Source organism: Ixodes scapularis, unplaced genomic scaffold, assembly GCF_016920785.2.
Source record: "Ixodes scapularis isolate PalLabHiFi unplaced genomic scaffold, ASM1692078v2 PGA_scaffold13__105_contigs__length_92229423, whole genome shotgun sequence".
In the NCBI taxonomy this organism is placed as follows: domain Eukaryota; kingdom Metazoa; phylum Arthropoda; class Arachnida; order Ixodida; family Ixodidae; genus Ixodes; species Ixodes scapularis.
Window position 1 is genome coordinate 74,595,112 of NW_024609839.1, and position 24,136 is coordinate 74,619,247.

The following is a 24,136-nucleotide window of genomic DNA, read 5'->3' on the forward strand; positions in this document are numbered from 1 at the left end:
TTCAGTTTTTTATAGGTTGCGGTATGGAATCAATTTCGGCTCGCCGGTGCCCACGAGATTCCTATTCGTCCAGGTGTACAGACATGCAAACATTGTTCAGGGGAGAGAAGATAGCAGTCACGTGGTTTGTGCGGCACGCGGCATGTTGATTATGTGCATAATCGGCAGCAGTAATAATTGACACACAAGGTAAAAAAAATAATAATAATGACGTTGTTGATTTGTCTTTTGCTACGTTTATTTGTTGCCCTTTATGTTTCTTCTATTTTTCTGGCGTTGCTGTCATGTCCTCAGTTCCGTAAAAATGAGCATCTTGCCACCGTAAATTTATTCCGCAATTTTCTCTTTAGAGACGTGTTGAATGAAAACGCCGATTTCGGCGAACGGAAGAAATGGCTCGACTATAGTTACTCGAACTGGTTTTTACAGATTGGGCGAGTTTTGAAGTTTGAACTTGTGAACTTCTTAACTCCATTTTTAGAAACTTCGAAAATTCTTAATTTGCCCAAGCGATGAAGGTTTTACAAACTTCCGGATCCAACCATCCATGTGATAATTTCTCCTCTTTTCTTCTACGTCTTTCGTTTTACATCCTTTTTCTTTGTCGCTCTCTCTATCTGTTTCTCTCCACCACACAGTCATATCGGCACCTTAATGCCCTTTCACTTTTGTCCGACATTGCAGACAGCCATAAAGTGAGCGCCATTTCACGAGAATCGCACTGTCCCGAACCTCCCTGCACGAAAGGCCGACAGGGTCGCTTCAGAAAGACACGCACGATTCTCCTTCGGGAGGAAGGCGAAGAAAACGACTTTCTTGGGATATAGTATCTTCGCACGTCAGCGATAAATGCGTAGGTCAGAGTTCGGCGCTATATACGATTCCAGTGACCTCCGGCCCCTTTTCTCGACGCGACGCGATTGTGTCTCCTAAAGGAGCATCGCTTATCAGGCTGATAACAAAGAGTTGCTACGATGCCCCTCCTGTTGTCCGTCTCGGAAAATCGCGGCCTTTTTTTACTCGAATCCGGGCGGAACGCCCATCCAGATAGTGTGCGATTTGATTCCGCATGGTGCTCGACAGTTTAAGCGTGCTTCGCTAATCATTCGTTTGACGCGCGTGCGTCGGTTGATGACTCTGAACTAGGCAAGGACTAACACATTTGGCACGCCTTGCAAAATTAGAATTCCAAACGTACATACCGGAAATTGGGCACGTGAACGTTTACGTTTCGCCAGAAAACCCATGTCTATTTTTTTTTTTAACTCAATTTTGGGATGGTGAAATATTAAAATTAAAGAAAAATCGGGATGCCGTGTATTTTCCATGTCCTGTACCAACCTGTCCGTCGTCTGCACGCTGGTTTATGAGCTCGCTCACGGGTGGTTTGCTGAAACGCAAAAATGCTGAAAACCAATAACGGAGGCCGGCGACGAGCAAAATAATCGCGATCATTTTTAGTTAGAATTCAATACTCAGTCCTATTATATATCATTACCTTTAACGGCCGTGATGAAACTGTGGTGTCCCGGGCTACGGGGACACTGTTCAGTGAGCGACCAGTCTGGTCCGAGCGTTCTGATAGATTGTTTTTTTTTATTAGATAGAGCCAATAGAAGAAAAGAAAGATGAAGAAGAGAAGAATAATGATAGCATCAAAATGTTTACAACACTGATGAAGATGAAGTGGAAATCGAAACTGGGTGAACACAACAGAAACCATTACTACTATGACGTGCTTTGTGCCTTCGCAACTGTAAATTGGCTGAAAGTTAGACAACCAAGCGCGAAAGAATCACGCGGCATTGCAGCTTACAGCTTTTCGCCTCAAGACTAACAGGTTTACGCTTTAATTGCGTCTCATTCCTTATTGATTCTCTGATACTTCCTTCTACATTTGAATAGTTGATGAAAACATCCTGATTATAGCTTTTTGGGAGATCGTATAAAGAGCTGCGATGAAGAGCACGTTGTAAAAGTTATCTCTAAAGGTGCACTTCCTCTTCTTCCTAACCGTAAACATTATAACATCTTTTCGAAGAAGGAAAGCAGACTGAAAGCATCGTCAAGAGAAAAAAATAACACGCAGAAAAGGTTCTCGTATATATGAAGGGCCGAAAGTCTCGCTTGGGCCGTATATTTTCGTAAGCTTCCAGCTTGGACCAAAGCTGGTTCGAGGTTTTTAGGTTCGACAAAGAGAGGCGCTCGCCTTTGTAATCCCCCCCCCTCCCCCCACCAGTACCGTTCGATGCCCCCTTCGGCATTGGGATATATCGGGCCATCTTTAGCTAAACCCCCGAACGGTTTGCGGGCGGTGTTTAGCTTCGCGGGATGGTTCAGCTGGGGAGACGACGTGGCTGCGCCGTCCAGAAGACCGGAATAGTTTGCCTTTCTTTGTGCCCTGTTTCTTTCATCTTCGACGTTTATACCCCATATGGCAGTTTCTGGGCTCGTGCTGCGTTCGATGCGCTGGAACGGTCTGCCGTTTCGCCCCTCATCGAATCCCGACGGCAGGAAAACCGCGAAAAGCTGCGTTCTGCGTCGTTTTTAGACTAGGTATACGGGCGACAGGCTACTTGTGTTAGATTTGTTTTTGTTTTATTTTTTTCCCTCTATGGGCCGGACTGCCACGTGTGCCACGGTATTTTTCGCGGGATGAAAAATCCCAGGATTTTGCGAAGGGGCGCCGTTGAAACGATGTATATAGCGCTATTATCCTTTTAGATGTTAGCATAGCCAACTTCTTCCTGCGCAACTATACAAGATCGCCTGACCCGCGGCCATTGTTAGTAGCGTTACGGACGCTGTATTCAACAGTAACAGCCACCTAATGTCATCCGGCCACTGGTGACACGAATATGGATGGATGGGATGGATGGATGAATACGGTGAACCCTTTGGATAGGACGGTGACTTGCGCCACCTAGCTACTGTTAAATAGCTAATATCTATCTATACTTGAATAACAAACCGGAAGGTTAAGTATGTCGACCGGCCTCTTGTGGCGCTTACTATATGGTCATTGGCAGTTTAAGAAGAGCAGGCCGTTGCAAGTCCCGGACATTTTATTAGCGCTGCGCAAAGAGATTGCAGCTTTTGCCGAAACGAACGTCGATGAACCAGTCGTGAACAGAAAGCGCAGTAAACCACGCCCTGGTTTTCTTACGCTGTAACACCTGCAGCAGAAGTCGATTAATAAGCGAAGCGTCCAAATTGATTTATTTGCGTTGCGGAACGGAGTTAAAATTCATCGATGAGCGCATGCACGAAAGCAGAAGGCGAAACGTGCATGACGAGTCCGTCGTCAGGTTGGAGGGTGGGCGTAAGGATGCTTGGCGAAGCGCCACAGTCTTGACGGGCACTTTCTAAACGAGAAACCCTTAATAGACGTGCTGTTTCGAAAAACAAACTAAACAGAAATGTACTCGTAATTGGCCAGGGTGCCGAAGAAATTATCTTTCAGGGAAGTAATTCCGCTTAGGGCAGAGAGCTATTTGATGCTTGATGTTTTGGACTGCTTTTTTTATCGGGAGATCGTCCTCTTGCGACATCTTTGCGTGATGCAAGCCTTCGCTTGTAGTTATCTTGGCCTATCGGGTAGCAAAAGCCCACCCGCGTCTGTCGTCCACGTGGTACCTGGAAACATAAATATGTAAGCGGCAGAATGTGACTGAATTTTCGGTCCCTATTTGTTTTTGTTTTTTTGGTTTTTTTTTACATATTTTTATCGAAGTTATAATTTGAGTACTTCTATCTTTGTATTTGTGAATACCGGAAACACTAAATGCGCAAAATGTGGCAGTAGCTAGTATGCTTCTCTCGACTGTAGTTTGACGTCGGAGCTTGAAGAAACCGTTAGCTGACACTCGCTCGACACGAGAGTGGGAATAGAGAAATAGATGAATAAACAAGCGCCGCGTTTTGTCTTCAGTTGGCCACGTGTCTTCATCGTCCCAATACGTCTCCTGCAACGACTGTGACAAAAACAAAACGACATTCAAAGGGTCGACCGCGGATATTGAAACGAGTCGCCGCATTCGCTGAACTATACTTTGCTGGCAAAACAAGACGCCTCTCTTTCGACGGCCTGTCAGCGGGATCCACCCCGCAACCGCCAAAAATTCGAACAGCAAAGCAGCAAGCAACGCTCCAGAATGCAGACGCGCAATGGTTGGTGACCGCCCATCCGCGATGGCCCCCGCAGACAGACAGATCGCCGATCCCTGACAGGAAGACGCACTGTCAACGAGAGTTTCCGGTGGGGTTCGTCCCTCGTCTGCTTCCTATAGCTTCTACTACCCTCTCCCCCTAGCCCAGATGCGCGCTACCCTGGAGTTCCAATCTAGCGGAACGGTAGCACTCCGTTTCACCTTAGGATGAACCGCAGCATTGGATTGGCTTCGAAGGCTCGTAGCGTTCCCTGTGGTCCATCGTGAGGTGAAACCCCGTTGGTATAGCGGGCTCCTCTGCGTAACTGGATACGGGCAGCGTTCTGGTCTCCCTTCCAGGATGCCTTCCTTCCCTGTGTCCTCTGCGCCGAGGAACTCTCTGTGGTCTTCCTGTTCCCAGGCCACTCTGGTGAACCGACCGATGCGGGAGAGCAGAGACGGAGGGCTCTTTGAAGCAGGCCGCCCCCTTAGAGCCATGCGGGTATACCCGGTGCCGGTCGGTCTGTGTGTGTGTTATTTGGGGGGTTTGTCTATATTTTGTCGTCGTGACGCTTGGCCCTGTTCGGTTGATGAGAGTTGGGCTCTCGTTTCAAGGACAGGGCACTTCAGCTTGTCGACAGCCGGCAGTTCAAGAAATGTTTCGCAATGCCCCACTTTGACTATAGGGTTATACTGGTTATATCATGCACCTACTATTGACTAAAAAAGACAAGGGCCTAAATATTTAGGTTATAATACGTGCAGATTTCATAACTATGTTATACTGCATTGTTGGTTCTCCCTGTTTGTATCGTGTGTTGCTACATAATATGAGCCCTATCGAACCTCCAGCCCCATGCTGGACCCTCCAGCCCTTCTGTATAGTGCAACAAAGAAGCGGTTATCAGAAGACATGCACCCGAGTTGGAGATCGGACTCAAAATGATGAACGTGTGGAATAGGGCCAAGATAATTAGACATTCCTCTGTTGTAAGCCACTGCTTGGATAGCTCCAGTAATAGAAATCTAGGAACCCACGGGGATCTTGCTTATGGTCATCCACGTGTGTAAGCTTATAATAGTTAATCATAAAAATTAAGCCCATTATTGCTCGGAACCACTCTCCATGGGTATCTTTATCAGTCATCCCAAAGAACGACTTGATTGTTTCGGGGGAACCATCCTCCAGAATCCAGATCATCGATTCAGTTAGGCTCGATAAAATATATTGCCTCCCTACACGGAGGTCTACAGGCAGTCATTGAATCGCTACATACGACTGTGTGCCCTTCTTTAAGTGAAGGTTAAAAAAAAAGTACACAGCGACGCCTAGATGTCGCTTTTAAAAAAAGAAAAAAAAAAGGAACACTCCAGTTGATTTGCGTCGCGCGGCGTCCTTATTCTCGCGCACGTTCCCGACCATTTGCTGCACCCGCAGGATGAGCCCTATTGGTGGCAATTGGACTCTAGGGGCGATACTCGAGATTGAACGAGTGTTCTCACTGCCTTCGATTACGGGTCGCATGGTAAATGATGCCCAAGTGCGTTTGGTGTCCAAGTGCGTTTCAAACTTGGCGACTCGCATCTTGCTTGCAACGCTCTTTTCGACGAGTACATAGATGGATAGATATCGATGCCCGACGACCGCAAATATTTTGTGCAGCTGAAAGAAGATCCTTACGGACATCTTCCGTGAATCTGTGGCGGTGGAGGGAAAGATGGCGTTGTAGTCTGTTGCAGGTGAAGAAAAGTAGGACAGGCGGCAGGCCCTTGCCACTCCCCTTCTCGCCATGATTGGTGGTATCCTCCTCTCCAGCGTGTGCTCTACTTAAAAAAGGTTGTCCTGCTTTTAACCTGTAACTCGTCTACTGTAAAGAGCACGTGTTTGGATGACGTAATCCGAATTGACAAACCCAATAAAAGTGTTGATTTCCCAGGTGCGTACGTGCATTTTCGGGGTCTTTTAAATCGGGCAAGTTTGTCTTATTGTATCTGAATCGCGTCTGAAAATTGTTGGCAGCTAATTTATGCTCAGGCTTCACTCATGTACATAGCAACGTATCGTGATCCCTCGCGCGCCTGTGCGTTTGCCCGCTTTCAACCAGACACGCATCATGTGACTGTCTGTCTCTAGAAAGATTTGACTGCATCCGCATATTCCTTTTTACAAAAGACATCCTTCCGGCCAATTCAGCTCTTTACAATACTCGACGGTCCGGCATTGTGCGAACGAAATGTGACACATACCGATCAAACGCGCACGTACAACCGGACCGGTCTGTACCTGTCGCTTCAAGCCATGTGTGATTACAGCTTACGGATCACGCAACGCGGCCCACGTCACTGCCAACCATGACAGGACTCCACCCCTTGAAGAATCTTCGTAGACGTGCGCGAAAGGGATCCCGATGACCAATTTCGCTCATGTAGCGATCACTCACCGCACCACCTACCCAACCAACTTTCTCTCTCGAAGCACCCACGTCACCGCGATGTACATGTTTTGGAATAACGCGAGATTACAGACCGGTGGGATCTTCGACATCGCATATTGCCGACGGCCTTTTCATCGCCCGAGTCCTTCTGTCCTGTTGCTGCGACGTCGTCCTACGGTTTTGGCAGAAGGCGAGATAGAGCCTCGAGGACTCGTTCCAGTTGGCTCGTTCTTGTTTTGCGACGCCTGCCTCGATAGGCGACGACAAGAATAAGGGAGAGGAGGAAAACTCGTGTGCATCTACACGGTCAAGTTCGTCCGCGAGAAGGAGGAAACACCGCTGCAGCGCCGATAAAGATTAAAAGAGCCAGGCTCGTAGCTCCCAATCAGGCGTGCCATTGACAGGCGGCGATCGTCTGCTACGCGCCTCCTGCCTTGGACCGAGGCCCACGGCTTTGACTCTTCTTCAATCATCGGTTGCCCATTTTTGCTTGTGGTTGTGATGGCGGTTGGACGCTGTCGCCAGGAGCTGATCATCGCGGCGGACACGGCCGGCTCCTTGTGCTCGAGGCCGCGGTCTCCTCTGCGGTTGTCCGGTTGAACTGCGATACCAGGAGGGGACAGTGCATCCGCAATGTCGGCGAGTCCCCTGTTGCGCCTCATGCAAAAGCGCAAATGGTACGTGAGGTGGGTCTTAGCTGCGCTTGGCTTCCTGTGCCAAATTGTGGTCGGTGGAGCCTCTTGGGTTCGTCTCGGGTGGTGGTGGTGGTGGTTTCGGTGAGTTCTGCAGTCGCTTCCTGGTAGCGGAGAGTCGTAGTTTGTAGTCGGTGAAGCCTGCTGCGAAACTTCATTTTTCTTAGAGTGGGGTTTGATTTTTTTTTTTTCACTCTTTGCCATTATTTAGAGATCCAATGCGTGGCAGTATGTCTGGATGTGGAAGGATTTCTTCAAGTGGAGGAAATGTAAATGAGGCATCTGATTTGAAATTGTTATGCTTCACTAATGGAACCCCCCTCCCCTGCCCTACCCACCCGCCCGCCTACCCACTCCGGCCCCTTTTTTTCCTTTTTCGCACGAATCTGGGTTGATATTTAAAGTTTGTTTAAAACATAAATATCCAATAAAACTTTTGCATTTTATTTTTTACTTTACTTTTTTGTATATTACCGCTTCGGTTCTTTCTAATAATATGTATACTGGTACCTTCATCTTTAATCAAGTTCCTATTTTAATAGCGAAACCCCTCACCTCTCGATTTATTAGCGGTAGCGCGTCTCTGTCAAAGGCCCGGCTTCCAGCACGTGCTCGTTGCCTTCCACCGTGCTCTGGTTGCGCGTCCGCGCTCGAAGCTCACGATTTGCCAAAGTGTTATTGAAGATAGGAAGCTCAGACTGGAAGAGACGGTACGATCGAAAGACCACCCGGCCCTTCTGATCATGTCCGTGTCAGTAGTAAAAGATAATCTTCCTCGCGAGGCTTACCAAAATTTCTCAGTTTTTTTTTTTTTTCTTCTTAAAGCGTGTTATAGTTCACGTTATCGAAATAATAAACACGGGGACGGACACAACAAATCTTTCGTTTTGTTTACTTTTTTTTTTTTTTCAGTAACGTGTAACTTTACCAACGTACTTACCTTCTAAACACTGTTATCGTTAATTGTTTCGGTGCTGCATGCACCGACTCAAATGATCGGCGTCTTCGTAATGGCTGCCGTGTGAACGCACCTGTGGTTTCATACATTAAATTGGTGCATAAAGACCGCCATTTTGCGACACGACGGGGCGTATTCCATGGCTGGGGGGCGACGACGGTTTGGGCACTAGAAGACGGGGGCGCAAATCCCGTCTTTCGCGAATTTTCTTTCGACCCGCCATCCGATGGAATTTCTTGGGACGGGGTGGCAGCATCGTTGTATCGTATCTTTTTCCCTCGCCCCTGGACGTGTGCATGCTAATCGCGCGATTCCGCGCACACTTACCTCTAGCACGCAGGCACGAGAAAAGCTGGTATGTGCGTTGACGACGCCTCTGCTCTTGCCTGTCTATTGGCGACAGCGTATTTCTTTGCCCCTGTAGCCATCCTTGAAGTTCCCTCAAACAGCAAGTATGCCCTAAGAATGCCAAAAAATCTATCTTTTTTTTTGGAGGGGGGGGGGGGGGGGATTTATTATTTTCTCCCCCGCGAAAAAAGAAACTAGACAAAAGCAAACAAACCAGAGCACATCGTCTTGGTCGGGGCTCTTGAAGCCCCCACTCTAAAAAAATATATATATATATAAGTATAAAGCTAAAAAAGTCATATTTAAAAAAAAGAAAAAAAGAAGGAAGCACACTTAAGAATTATCACCACATTCCTTTCTGCGCTGCTTGGGCAAAAATACAACAAAAACATTACACACCGAAAAAAAAAAAAACGAGACTAAATTGCTTTTGAACCGGGCCCACCCTCCCCTACAAAGGGTTTCTTTACTCCCCGTGCCGTTAGAGCACGTTAGAACCCCCCCCCCCCCCCCCCCCCCCCCCCCTAGTGGCCGGGAGGGGCACTTCCCGGGAGCAAGGAGCGCAGTCTGCGCAAAGGAAACTACTGGAAGTTTTCTGCCTGGAGGGAACCGTCAAATGCTAACAGTGTCGTTCTCAGAACCAACGGGGCTCATTTCTTTCTTTCTTTCTTTCTTTTTTATGTTGTCTGCTCTACTTGTCTGCCTCCGTTTCCCTTTCCGACGCCCGCTCCGACCCTCGATAGACCGTTTGTTGTGCCAAGGACCAGGAGAGCGTGTGGTCTTACTTCCAGGAACATAGGGCCCTGAGGGAGTCCCTTCCACTCGCGTTTCACCGTACGATGGACCGCAGCGGACGGTACGAGCTACCCCAGCCAATCCCAGCGTTGTAAACGCATCACCCGACTACGCGTGTCGCTGTGTTTCTCCCGAAGGTCACGTGGGACACTCGCACGGCATTTGATTGGCTCGTAGCGTCCGCTGCGGTCCACCGTAAGGGGAAGCGGATTATTGTATACATTGCCCGCGGGTGAGTGAGTGCTTGAACTTCGGTTGGAAAAAGGGACGCCCGACCGATGTGGGATGGTGGAACATAGAAAAAAATAAAAAGTGCTTTCATTTTTTCCAGATTCTCGTTTTGAGTTCTGCGTCCCCCCGCGGGGTTTCGCGAATGCCATATTGCGTAACAAGGTTGCCAGTTCCAGAGTGTTTCTGTCTCTCTCTAGATCTCTGTATTTTTTCTTCTTCTTCTTTCTCCCTAAATGATGCGATTTATATCTCGCGGCAAGCACGTAAAGTGCTGAAATTTTTTAACACTTTTTTTTTTTTTTCTCGACGCGTCAAGCGAAAACTGGCAATGAACTCTCAAGCAGCAGCTGGGGTCGCACTGCTGGAAGACAGACCGCAGACATTGTCTGAGGCATGTTTGTTCCTTGTATGACGGTCACATTGGTTATACAAACACTGTCTGCGAACATTTTAGAATCATACATAAGTACGAAGCAAACGTGCCTCCAAGATACTTGAGGCGTGTTTCGCGGAACACCGTGTCTTTTGTATGGCGTATGAGCAGTGCAACTCTGACTTCAGGGTTTTCTCTTTTTTTTTTCTTTTGTTGTTGTTCAGCGCGGTCGGAGTTTCGTTCTTGACGATCGGCCATGTGTTGGGGGTTTGTGCAGTTGGGAGGGGCTGGACCGGTCCCCGACGCCCCCGGAGTCCCCCAATGGGGGCCCCTCCGTCTGCCCCGAGACCAGTCCCCTGATGGACCCGGTGTCCGCGTCCTCCCCGACACCCAAAGTTGTGGCCATTCCCAGGAGCGCCTCGTTCAACTTTCCGTCGACCAGCGAGCGCGGCAACAGTCATGCGGTCAACGGTGAGTCGGCTAACCTTCTCCCGATCGCTTCCACCGCCAAACTATAGGGTGTCCCAAGTCACCAGGCTCGATCTAAAATGGACCGTAAAAATCGGAGCCTGCACGAAGCAATCTACACTTTTCGTCGAAGATGTATTTCACAGGTCGGTTTTTTCTTGTAAAATTTGAAAGCGTAGCTCCCTTTCTGTAAGAAATAGGGCCAAAAAACTTGCCCTGGTCAACGGCGGACAGCGGCGGAGACGAGTTGCGGGGCGCTTTTGGCGCGCGTATTGATAGATGGCGTCTGGAGCAGCGTCCGAGGGTGTAGCCGACCAGCGAAAGAAAGCAGACGATACGCAGACGAAATTAGTTTGCAGCAAAAGCGCCGTCGTTACGCCAACGCGTCTTTTTTTTTTTTAGCTTAAAGTTTTGCTTTTATTGTCCGCATCAATTTTTTAAACCAAAGTGACTTTATAAAATATTATGTTCATTTTAATAAACCAGGCTGGTTGCGTGCAGTCCTGATAAGGAGGTAGCGCCATCTATCAATACGAGCGCCAAACGCGCCCCGCCAGTCAACTTTGTCGTCTTCGTCGCCGCCTGCCATTGACCCTGGCAAGTTTTTGGGCCCTATTGTTTGACAGAAACGGAGCTACGCTTTGTAATTTTACAAGAAAAAACCGTCCTGTGAAATACAGCTTTGACGAAAAGTTTTGACCTTGAGCGGCCCCGGCGGCTTCATTGACGAAGCATCTAATAGGACACGTCGCAGCCAATGGGAATTTATTTATTGTTTCGCTGCCACAGACTACACGCTTCGCTCCTTGAGACAGGGGAATTTAGGTGCCGTTTTTCGCGGCTTCAAAAGCCGATAACGCGGATTCGCTCCATGGGACCAGTTAGTGCTTTCCCATTATAACAATTTTCAGCTCGCCTGTACACTCGCAAGTCTTTTTTACTAAGGCTAGATAGCAAGCCTAGATGTGAGAGAATGAGAAGTAGAAACCGTGGAAGAGATATCTTGCAATTTAATGGCCTGCTGCCAACGTTTCCTTCTGCGCACATTTGGTGCACGCACGCGTGCGTGCGTTTCCGCGTGGTGAAGAGGATAGCGGTCGGGAGATGTTGACCAAAGACGATCGTCGCTTTCGGCTCGTCCACGCACCTTGCATTGCAAACGCGGCCCGCACACCAGGCGACTCCGATCGAGCAGTTGGAAACACTTATACTTAGGCTCACCAACTAAGGCAGTCGCCGTCTTCAGTTCAGTCCTCTGTTTCTTCGGTAACCCCCCCCCCCCCCTTTTTTTTTTTTTTAGAGCGCAGCTCTTAGGCGCCCGTTTCCGGGTTGAGCGGCGTCGGCGTAACCGCGCAGGTTGCATTATGGGACGTTTCGCCACTAAAGTTAGCGAGGAAAATGACGTCACGTGACTCGTCTACACCAAATCAGTTTGCCCGCTAAATTTAGCAGAGAAAATGACGTCACGACTTGGTGCCACGTCACTTATGAACAAATTCATCGGCCGGAGGAGAGAGCGAAGAGAGGAGGAAGAGGAGGAGGGGGAGGGACTTACCTTCCCCTCCGTCCCCTCCCCTCCTCCTCCTCAAAAGCTGCGCTCTACTTTCGCATTACAGAGATTTGTAAACATCTTTCATTTTTTTTCCCCTCAGCTTTAGATGTAATGGGAAAGGTGTTCTATCTCGAAATGTTTCCACGAACACTGAGGAACTCCATTATGCTTAGCGTTTCGGCCTTTCTACTTAACCATGGAGTTGTAATGGTAAAGGGGCGCCGGCTACTCGTCAATGAGCTGAGTATCACTGTGATCTGTTATTTTATGCCACAATATTGTGGGAAGCCATCGTCGTTCTTGCAGGGGGCGTGACGGCATCCGGCGCATTAGAAAGCTCGAAACAAAATTTCGGAAATGTTTGATGAAAAAAAAAAAATATGTTGCGTCTATTATTGGCAGCTAATGCAATTCGATCGGCTTCATATGTTATTCACAAGTTCCGCTAAAACTTTTTTTTTTCATTAAAAATTTAATCTTTTTCTTGTTTTTTTTTAGTTTTGATATTTCGGGATTTTATTCATACGGTTCATGTTGCACCGAACAGAGTTTGAAAACGTTTAATAAAAAGCTATATTTCATTCATTCATTTATTAATCCTTAAGGGTCCTCTGTCGAGGACATTACATAAGGAGGGGGCAACACAAGAAATTATACAAGAAATGAAAAAAAACAACAATATAAAAATTACATAACAACGCACACTCATGCAACGTAGCTAAAATTGCATAACAACGCACTCTCATGCAACGTAGCTAAAACACTTAACTTGGTGTGGAAAAATACGACATGATGGAGCTTTTGAAAACCACAGGGTCAGTTATTGTAATGAGCGATTCTGGAAGACTGTTCCAGTCCACAATTGTTAGTGGGAGAAATGATTTGTTAAAGGCATTACTGGAACCCGATATACGTTGAAAATTGTAAGAGTTATTGAGCCGACGAGATGACCGTGCGGGAGTGCGCAGGAATGAGCTTTGAACAGTGGGATGGTAGTGGTAAAGTTTATGGAGTAAGCAAAGACGTGCAACCTTGCGGCGTACCTCCAGAGTTAGTAAATTTAGGCTCGTTTTCATGGCAGAGACACTGTTTTTATAGTCATAGTTTGATAAAATGTAGCGGGTTGCTCGGTTTTGAATTGCTTCCAGTCGGGTGATTAAGTAATTTTGGTGCGGATTCCATATTGTAGATGCATATTCCAATTTTGGTCGAATGAAGGTTTCGTATGCAAGTTTCCTAAGCTTTGGAGGAGCAGCATTCAAGCAACGCCGGATGTAACCAAGGGTCCTTGCTGTGTCCGAAGAAATTGTGTTAATGTGATTAATCCATGTCATATCGGAAGTTAGTACGATGGGATTAGTAAGTTAGTATATATCCTCCTTCTTTTTCTGTGGGGACTTGTTTTTCTCGGTACTGCATTGTTTTGTTTTTTCTGCACACGTTTATTATTCATTTCTGAAAGAGATGGAAAATGTCAATCAAAACGCGTTTAAACACCCCCCCCCCCCCCCTTTCTTTTCCTTTTTTTTTTGATTGAGAAAACAAAAGGTTTTAACGTAATAGTTCTGAAATTGGCCGCCTCCTTGTTCGGGCGCTGGCTTCGTTTATCGGCTATTGGTAAAACAAAATGGCTAGGTGGCGTAAGCTACCGCCCGATCCAGAGGGCTCAGCCGTATTCATCCATCCATCCGGCTTCTACTCTATTCGCTTCCCGCCCACAACGAAGTCGCCGCTTGGTCAGGACTGTATAGTCCATGCTCAGAGGCTGGTTATGCTAAAGGGACGGACAAAGGCTTCCAAGTTTAAACACGGGGGCACAAAAGGGGGGGACGTTTGCGATGGCGTCATTCCTTCTCCGAACAACGACCTTACCCGTGGGCGCCGGTTGGGCAACATCGAGGCCCCTTTTCATTCGAAGGGCTCCGTGTAATCAAGGTGACAAAAGGGTGTGGAAAGAATCTCGCGAGTGGGTGGGCCCGCTTTATAGACGCCGGCCGTGTTTGTTCGGACGCTCGCTTTTGGACAAACACGCGGCCGTTGTTGGCGACCGCTGAGACGAGGAGAATACATTTTTAACCATAGTTGGATCCTGCGATTTCATTCCTTCTCACGGCGATACGTCTGGGATCGATGATATGTCTGAAAAGTGTGTGTGTAGCAGAGAGAGAGAGAGTGAGAAGGGGGGGGGGGTGATAACAAAACGCACAAAGGCGACGAACGCCGTGACGAAGCATTTTTTGACGCTACTGATTGGCTCCATTGGATCCTAGCATCGGCTGCGGCCGCACTTAGAATGAAACGGAGATGTAGTTAACAAAACTCGCTCGCTTATCATTTGAGTTTCATTGGTGGCCGCCCAAGGGAGGACGGTGTCCAACCCGGTTATGACGAGGTTAACCTAATTTGGCTTCACAGTTTTATTATACACCCCCTCACCCTGTGGGCAACCTGGCGATTCCAAGCGGTTGGCCCAGGGTGCCCCTCCGACAATCATGAGTGGTCATCTTGACCACGAGGGGGCCAAGGACAACTGACCACGCGAGCGGCCCTCCGCCGCTGCTAAAAGGCCGTCGCAGCGGATGCGCGGGGGCTGTTGGGATCGCGGCGTAGGCGGTAGCGGTCATTAAATGTTTACGTGTTGTTGAACCAGTGTGCTGTGTCATCCTCCGAGACGGGTAGCAGCAAGGGAAATCCCACAACCCCCAGAATGCATTTGAATCCCATTGTTGTGGAAATGCATGTGCTCGTTCAGGCCAGTGTAGGCAACCCGGCGTTTGAATTTTTTTGGCATCACCTATAAACCTTTGCAAAAAAAAATATCTGCGCGCTTCTATCTTTGTCTGCTAGGCTGTGGAACACCTTTTGAGCCTGCGCTGTTGCTCTGCTGTGAGCTCTATCGGACGCTGCGCATACGTCCACAGCTCAGTGACTCAGCATTTTTTCGCCCAGGTGATAAGCGATGCAAAGGTCCATAGACCAACAAGCGGCTCTGACGTCTCGCCTAAGCGGTGGCGCTGTTGTCGCCACGGCGCATGCGCAGAAGCTTTACCTCACGCGAATCTGATTTCTGCGCTTGCGCAGAGCCTTCACTTGGTGTGGGCGAATGCGGGCTTGTTGTTGAAGCGATGTTTATTAGGAAATCGACGTTGTTGTTAGTTACGCTCTGGGCGCACTTGTCACTGTCGATGGGAAAGGGAATTAAGGGAAAAAAGAGATAGAGGAGAAGAAAGGGGGAAGGGGGAAGAGGATTTCTTCAGAGTGTTGACTCGCGACTCCTGGAACTCCCGAAAACCTCTGGATGTAACATCTCCAAGAGCCCCAAGAGCCGCAAGCAACCCAGATCTCTTGGAAGTCCTAGAGGATCTCGAGGAGTTCCGCGCTCCTCAGGAAGCTGACTACACTTTTGAGTGCCTTGTCCGCAGTAGCTCGTGAGGCTCTTGGACGCAGGAGTTCTTCCAAGTTGGTACTAGGTAGCCCTAGGCGGGAAAAAGCATCACGGAGGTTGGTGCGCTCCTCTTCGTGATCACTGCAGTGCAGGAGGAGATGTTCGGCGTCGGCCGTTTCCTCGCAGGTCTGGCATATGGGGTCAACACTGAGTCTGAAGCGACTTACCCACGCCGGGGTGAAGGCGCTTCCGGTCCGTAATCTGTGCATTACTGCGGCAGTTTGGCGGTCGAAGCCGCGCGGTACCCGAGCTGGGAAGACACCCGCCACCACTACGGGGTCCGGGTGCTGTAGGGCGATGGCTCTTCTCACAAGGAGTTTTGCGTCTGAGAAGCGGGGAACGGTTGAAAGCGGGCACTCGGGGTCCTTGTGAGCCCGCACCGCTAGAAAATCAACGACTTCATTGCCTCTAATGCCACAGTGGCTCGGGAGCCATTGGAAGGCAATGTTGTTGCCTTCTTGCTGAAGCTCGACCGCATCCTGCGCGATTGAACGGGCCAGGGGCGTTGCCCGTTCGAGCCTAGATAGCAGCTCGAGGGCTGATCTTGAGTCGCTCAGGATGACCCAGCGTAAAGCCTGTGTGCAGCCTGTCCGAATACCCCAGAGGGCGAGCCGTATGGCTGCTAGCTCTGCCGTGGTGGAGGATGCCTGGTGATCCAGGCGCTCACTGGTACCCACAGCTGCTGCCTCGAAGAAAGCCGCTGCTGTTGCTGTGCCTCCGGAGGGATCCACCGATCCGTCGGTGTACACTCGGGTCCACCCATCGTACTGGGTAACTAAGTGGTCTTCCGTGAGCTGCCTTGCTACGACCACTGCTACGTTCTTCTTGGAACGCAGTCCAGGGATATGTAGGCTGATCCGCAGGGGGTGGGGATCTTTGTGCAGCTCTGGGAGTGGAGCGAGTGGTCCTGGTGTACCAGCTATGTCACCAAGAGTGCAGAGGTGCGCTCCTAGTCTTGATTCAGCGCGCTCGGCGATCCTCATTAGGAGCGTGATGGTCGAGTCGCAGTTGCTCATTCGAGTCAGATGACCCAGCGCCCGTTCTTGCATGATGTTCTCTACAGAGTTAATCCTGGATTCTGTGAGCGTATGTCGAGACGAGGCTGTGCGGGGAACTCCGAGGCAAATCCTGAGTGCCACGCGTTGCGCTTGTTCAAGGTTTTTGAGCTGGTTGGCACTCAGTGTGGCGAAAGGTAGGGCGTACAATGGGCGGGCCAGGATGAGCCCCCTATACAGTTGCAGCATCATGTGAGATGAGGTTCCCCAAGTAGTTCCGCCGAGCATCCGGAGGATGTTTGTATGGGTTCGCATCTTTTGAAGAACTTCCCTCATTGCTGGGCCCCAGGATAGCCTTGAGTCCAACGTGACGCCAAGATATGTGGCCGTTTTCGCCAGTTTCACTGGAGTGTCCCCAATGCATAGTGTGGGCATGAACTTGCTTGGCCTCTTTGGAGCGTAGCACAGCGCAATCGTTTTTTCGGCTGATATTGCCAAGCCCAGTTGGTGGAGACGATACACTGCATTTGTCAGGGCTCGCTGGAGAGCGCATACCATACGTTGCCTTCTGTAGGTGGGGGCAGTGGACCAGAGTGCCACGTCGTCTGCATAGACGGCCATGCTGATAGGGTACGCCGGCTCTTCTCCAACCCTTGCCGCCGCTGGGAGTGACGCGATGGCCAGAGCAAAGAGTAGCGGGCTAACAACGCTCCCTTGGGGAACTCCTCGGATGATTTTCCGGGGGTTGCTCACCGCGTTGCCTGCCTTTACACACATGGTACGTTCACTAAGAAACGCACAAATGTATTTCAGTGGTCGTCCGTTCACCCCGAAACGGCGTAGAGCTGATATGACGGCCTTGTGGGGGAGGGCATCAAAGGCTTTGCGGACGTCCAGAAAGACGGCCACCGCAGACCAACCCTGCGCTTTTGCCTCTTCCAGTGAGCTTACGATATCTCCCATTGCATCTACTGTGCTTCGATGGTGCCGGAATCCCGAAAAACAGTCCGGTAAAGCCCTTGCCCCTTCTAGGTGGTAAACAAGACGGCGTAGCACCATACGCTCCATCACTTTCCCGAGGCATGATGTCAAAGAGATAGGCCTGTATGAGCTTAGCTGGTCTTGGGGCTTGCCGGGCTTCAGCAGTGGTATCGTTGTTGCTACCCTCCAAGCGTCTGGCAGCTCAGCTGTCCTCCAGACTTTGTTGATGAGAGCTAGCATCGCTGGGAGTGCCGACTCGTTGACGTTTCTCAGAGCCTGGTTGGTGACTCCATCTGGTCCTGGTGACGCGCGGTGTCTGGGAAGGGAATCAAGGACGTACTGCAGCTCGTGCAGAGTAAAGTCGGTGTCCGGTTGTTGCATCAGAGGTGCCGTGGGATGACGGAACTTGTCCCAATTCTCGGGGGGTGGTCCCACTGTCGGTACCAGCGGAACTTTAGTGAAAGTATCCGCGAGGAGTTCTACCATGTCCGTTGGTCGGAGGTTCATGGCCACGGCCATTCCTAGGACTGGGTTTCGGGGAATCGGGCGGCCCGCCAGTGTTCTCGACATCCTCCAAGCCCGGCTTCCTCCGGATGGCCTGTCTAGAGTACTACACTTGAGACGCCATTGTCGGCGCGCCAGTTTCTTTCCGTGTTTCCTGAATCTGGCATCCAGTCGCCTATAGGCCAGGATATCCTCCGGTTTTCCGGTGACCCATGACTTTCGCTGGGCTCGACGTCTTCTCGCTCGGAGTTTAAGCCATTGGAGGTCAGGGTTAGGACGTGTTAATGGCACGCTGACTTCACGGGTGGCTTCTTTGAGGACGCGCGACAGTGTTTCTGAATTGAAGGGAAATCCCGCCTCTAGTGCTTCTCCAAGCAGTGTCCTGTAGTGGTCCCAGTCGACTATCTGGCAAGTCCTAAGGGGGACTTTCGGCGGTCTTCCAATGACAATTGGAAGGTGATCACTCCCCCAGCTGTCCGCCTGAGGGGTTGCACTGAGCCTCAGGGACCAAGTTGTGAAGGTGAGATCAATCACGCTTCCCGTCACTCCAGGGCGGATAAACGTCTGGCTCCCACTTGTGATGTTCCTCAGGTCAAGTGCTTCGACCGTTGCCTGTAGCTCCCGTCCCCGTGGGGAGTCTTGCTTGTCTCCCCAAGACTGCGAGTGCGCATTGAAGTCACCGGCTACTATAAGGTCTCCCTTGGCTCGGACTCGAATGTCCGCAAGTACATGGGTGTCCCAGGGTGCGTTAGGGGCCACGTATACCGAGACGATGGTGAGTGGACGTCTTCTCCATTCCACCGTCACCGCCACGAACTCCGCACTCTCAGTGCATAAATCATTGAGGTCCACCTCACTTTGTGGCAACTCTCGACGCACTAGTAGTGCTGCCCGCGGAAACCCTCTTGCCACATGTGGTTTGCTGGCGTACACTACATGATCCGCAATGCGTATGTCGCCGGCTGACATTCTTGGTTCTTGGAGAGCTACTGCATTGTAGGCGTTGTCCAATAGGTGTTTGCGGAGCTCAGGGAGTCGCGTTCTCAATCCGTTACAGTTCCATTGAAAAACTGAGCAGGAGAGGGGTTGAAGATGCTTGGTGGTCCTCTTATTAATATCTCCCATCGTGGATGAGTTGGTGTGGGCAGGGGAATGGTAGAGGGCTTGTGATGTAGAGGGCTTGTGATGAACAGGGTTCCTTCCACTCCATTGCAACAGACTCAGTTTCAATATGATCTGACTCATCTGTTCTATGCCATTTAGCTTTTGAGTTACAGTGAAGAAAATATCTGTACTGACAAGTGAGGCTTTCTTGGAAACGCTCTAGCATAGCATTGCAATAATGGGTTCTAATGTGAGGACGGCTTTGATCACTTGATGAAGTGTTGATGTCTGTGACGTTGTGGACAGTATCTTGCGAAGAGCAGTGAACATAAGTGGGATTATGGCTTTAAACACAGAGTCAGTCTTCGTTCCGCTTTCTTGGTTGGGTCCCGTCATGTGCACGTTGGAGGTCTTATGTGAAGTGATGTTTTTGATGTTTGGTTTGTCCCAAAACGAAGGTTTCCTAGAAACTGGTACTGTAGTTGTTGCGGTACATTTATCGGTGACCAGATCTGCAGGCGTGCTCTCCACGTCTTCGAGAGGGGGAAAGTCTTGAGCAGTCAGAGGCAGAGTATTGTTGGCGGAGGCGCTAGATTCTTGTATGTTGTTTGAATTCGTTGTTTTGTTTGCCTGTCTTTTTGCATGCACAGCACTTTTGGCCTCACGAAATGTGGTGTTATGCTCTAACTTGTACCTCGCTACTTCTGCCTCCCTTGCCCTCACTGGGCACTCAGGTGCGTTGGAGGCGTGATTTCCATGACAGTTGACGCAGCAGGGGTTGGCTTCGCACTTGTCTTTGTGGCATTGTCCACACCGAGAACATAACTGGGTTTCTTCTGCGCAGGCAGCTGCGATGTGGCCGAATTTGTGACACCTGTAGCACTGCAAGGGGCATGCTCGGTAGGGAATTACTTCCGTTCTTACAAGACCGACATTGACATGTTGAGGAGCTACTTTTGTTGCGAACGACACTCGCACAACGGGTGATGCCTTGCCAAGGCGTTTCACTTCCGTTATGGAGGCGGTTGACTGTAGTCGCGCTTTTATGTCGGTCTCTGTGCAGTCAGGGTCGATGTCTCGAAGGACGCCATAGCAATTTGTGCGGTCGCTAGGTAGAAAAGCACGCACCGGCAGTGCGCATAGCTTGGTTAGCTTCAGGAGTTCAGCTTTGAGTGCAGGCCTTTTAACGTCAACCGCAACGATATTACGAGCTTTGTTGATACGAACTACACTAACCATGTCTGGTGCGACGTTGTTCAGGTAGTCAGTCAGTTTAAATTTGCTGAGCGATGCAACCTTGCTGGTGTCAGTTGGCATGTACAGTACCGTGAATCCGACTTGTAGGTTGGTCTTCTCTTTAGAATGCGATGCTGAGCTCTGGCTTGTCTTTCGTCTTTTCTTGCCATGAACGACCTCGTAGTCACCGTCGTCGGAGTGCAACTCGTCGTTAGTAGACACGATTGTCGATGAGGAGCTGCTCATTGTGTCAGCGGCGCAGCGTATGGGTGGAATCTCATAGCCGTCTTTGATGATCGTCGATGTGCTTGCCTGTGCTTCATCCATGTCAATGGACATGAGAGCGTTCGATGACTCGATGTCCGAGGTCATATTTGTTGATGTCCTGGCCTCCCCTCAGGAGGTCCTTTGCGCACGAAGATCCTATGTCGTTCTGTTAGTTGTTAACCGCCGAATGTACTGTTTAAACACGCAATTTATCGGCTACGTAAGGAAAATTCAGAGACACGAAAAGGGTTACCAGCAGCAGTGTCGTCGTCGTCTTCTTTTTCATCCGCGAATGCGGGCCTGTTTTTATACAGTGTGTCGGTCTATAGAGAAGGCCAGTGAAGGGCGCTGATTGGGCACGAGCCCTGCGTCGGCGTTCGGCTGGCACTCGGGTGTCCAATCAGCGGGGACACGAGCTTTAGCCGAGCGCCGACGTAGCTGTCCCGTGCAAGCTGCGTGCCTTTCCCTGGCGGTGACGACGGTTATTCCAGGAACTGTCGCTTCTCGGATGCTCCTCCACGCGACACGTTGATACGCCGGCCGGTACAATTGCGATAGGGTAGCACACTATTTGAACGTGACACGCGCGAGTAGCGGATTTTGAGTTAAAAGCAAATTCGAAGCGAATACGTTCGAATTGAATGCCAAATAGTTTCTCCGAGCCTTTCGTGCTTGAACGAAAATTGAGCTGAACTCGTGAAGGTTGGGCCTAATCTTCCACTTGTCCATTTCTGAGCCCAGTTAATTTCAATATAACTATATTTGTGTACTGTGGCATGTTAACGACAGGTTTGTCGCAGCTATCCCAATCAAGAGGATTTATAAACATGCGTGCGTACGCAATTTTTTTTGTTTCCAATTTCAAGACATTGCCAAGTTAAAACTTACTCTCTAACGGCGCTATGCTCAAAAGCTAACATTCCGGTACTCAAAATGCGGCGTAAGGTAAGAAGGTTGAAATTACTTTACATGACTCTAAACGACTTCCTGCAGATAAAACAGCTTACGTCATCACTTCTGGTGTATCCGGAATTTCTGGCAACAAACATAGCCGTACCCTTCGTCAGCCCCGATGCTTCGACGACTGTCTTAATTATTCCTTTTTTTCCCTAAGTATCAGCGAGTGGAACTCTCTCCCTGAAGATGCTTCCTCGTGCCATTCGCTTGAATCGCTATGTTCATTCCTTGTGTCTTATGGCGCATCTGTGACATGTGAAATAAAAAAAAAAGTAAAAACAATTTTTTTTATTGTGTGCGCTTTGTTTTTGCGTTTGCGATATTCTAGCTTATCTTTCAGTAAAATATTGCGTAATTAATTGTATATTTGTTCTGGCACTTTTACAAATCCATCTGAAAAATCTGTTAAAACATTTTAGCGTGTTTTTCTTGTTCCAGTATGTGTTGCTTTTCTATCTTTTTCTTATTTTGCCAGAAAGTGCATATCCCCATTTCTATCATAGTCCCGTAAGAGACTAATAATATTTAAAAAAAATATATATATATTTATATATATATTGCAGCGGGTTAACCTCCTAAAGTCCGCTTCTTGCCGAGCACCGATGCACAGTGGGGAAGCAATCTGCACACGAAGCCCTTGAGCTTTGCGGGTATTGCTTCCCCGCAGTGCACCGGTGCTCGATGAAAAGCGCACTCAACGGGGCTCATCCGCCGTGATCAGTACTTCGCAAAGTACGAAGAAATGGCGTATTATTCGAAACTACCATTACAAAAATTCTGATATTCGCACTTAAACGCGCACTCCCTTTAATGTTCCGTTAGAATTGGTTCTTGGACCGACGTTTATGCGTGGGGGCGTTGTGGAGGTGCCCGTACTTGTACGGGAGGGGGATGCTATTTTTTAATGAAGGACAAAAAAAGGATTGGAAGAGCTAGCTGCCTAATTTGTAAAAAGGTATACATTGCTCGCCAAACTTATACGGTGAGAAACCGCGGGAAAGGAGGAGAGGAGAGCGTGCGGTGACATCGCTTTGATTGGGTAGACGCAACTTCTACCCACTACATTTTATCCAATCAGAGCTAACAAAAGCATCGCTTTTCCTCGCGCAGTCTAGCGGACGCCGGCGTCCGGCGTTCGAACGCCAGACTCTGCGAAACAAGCGCGTCTGTATGTGCTCGTTTTTTTTTTTTTTGTTTTTTTTTCTTCTGGTTTTTGCCCAGTTTAGCCCTAAAATTCTGTCCGTTCATCCGTGCGTTCCCCGCTAAATGTAGCGTAGAAATCAACGTCACGTGACCTGACGCCACGTGACCTCTACGCCAATTCAGTCTCCACGCTAAATTTAGCGGTAAAATTGACGTCACGTGCCTTAAACACCAGTTCAAATTTCGCGCTAAATGTAGCGGGAATATTTATAAAAATGTACGTTCTTCTTCACTCTCCTAAACGACTATTAAATGTTTTCTAAGCAACTTTAAACAATCGCTCCTTAAATGCTATATCTTCGTGTATTATTGCATTTTAAAAAATAAAAGGCACTGACGATTTTTGTTTTCTTTTTCTTGGCGCGGCTCTTGCATGGCAGTTGAGTCAGGCGTGGTGCAGCCCAACGTGCCGGCCAAGTCTAGCGACGACTCGGGCCTGGGCACGGGCCACAGCCCCCCGAGCAAGAAGCCTGCGCTCACCATAGACCTGCACCGCATCCCGCCGTCGAGGGCGAGCTCCTACGGCGGATCTCTGTGCAGCCTGCCCACCAGCAGCAACGGCAAGATGTACGGCACACGCAGGGCACACGGAGACCTGTGAGTATACTCGCCTGAGTGCGTGCATGCGTATGGGTGTGTGTACGTGCAGGCGCGGGCGTGCGTACGTGAGCGTGAGAAAGATGGGGCAGCTCGCCTGTGCGTGCAAATATCAGTTTTAAGTGCACGCATTAATGACCACTTTCAACCGACTTTTTAATTTTTTTTTAGGCTCCCTTTTGTGATTTGATTTCTTCGGTTGTCTTGAGTTGCACGTTCGTCCGCTGCGGTCGCGAGTAGACGCCTATATCTAGTCTCGCAAACTCGTGCTTCGACCCGAAACCGAAGGAGTGCCCACAGCACGACGTTGCGAAAGTACCTGTATAACCCTTTATTTGTGAGCGCATCAAACTTCCACAGCCAGCACCTCGGGACAAAAAGAAAATAAAGAAAAAAGTGTGACACTGAAAAATCTCAGGAACGTAATCACGCTTTCGCCAATGAGGACGCCAGGAATCTACGAAATTTAGAAGCCACCACAAGAGCACGGTTTAGATTTGTCTTTACTTGCAGTGACTCTCTGGTGATCATGCTGAGTGCCCTGTACGCCAAGCTCCTGGTCATCATGGGAATCTGCTTCCCACTGGGAGAGGTCATCTCCAAGAAGATACCCGTCTCCTTCTACGAGGTGAGGCTTGCTGGCTGTTGCCGGGCTGCAGTCTCCTGACTTCCACGCTGCTTCCACATTACGTTACCGCAAACCGCGTGATGCCGATGCTCTGCTTATAGCGCTGCGGTTTGCTCGGTGGCGTAGCAATAGAATGAGGTACTAAAATACTAGTTAAGCGGCGCAAGCAGCCGCCCGATATGGATGGTTTAGCTGACTGCATCCACCCTTACAAACAAT

The 24,136-nt window shown here is 49.3% G+C and overlaps 1 protein-coding gene across 5 annotated transcripts in view; it reads left to right on the plus strand.

Moving 5' to 3' along the window:
• Positions 1-24,136, plus strand: part of LOC8034159 (proton channel OtopLc) — a 54,861-nt gene that overhangs the window by 24,520 nt on the left and 6,205 nt on the right. For 3 of the 5 annotated variants that reach the window (XM_029970597.4, XM_042289958.1, XM_042289962.1), the window contains exons 2-4: positions 10,258-10,451; positions 23,073-23,289; positions 23,803-23,917. In XM_029970597.4, the coding sequence (XP_029826457.3) occupies positions 10,258-10,451; positions 23,073-23,289; positions 23,803-23,917 (526 nt within the window). Of the gene's footprint in view, positions 1-6,891; positions 7,270-10,257; positions 10,452-23,072; positions 23,290-23,802; positions 23,918-24,136 lie in introns of those variants that run through there. The other 2 variants (XM_042289960.1, XM_042289961.1) reach the window with 2 other exon arrangements.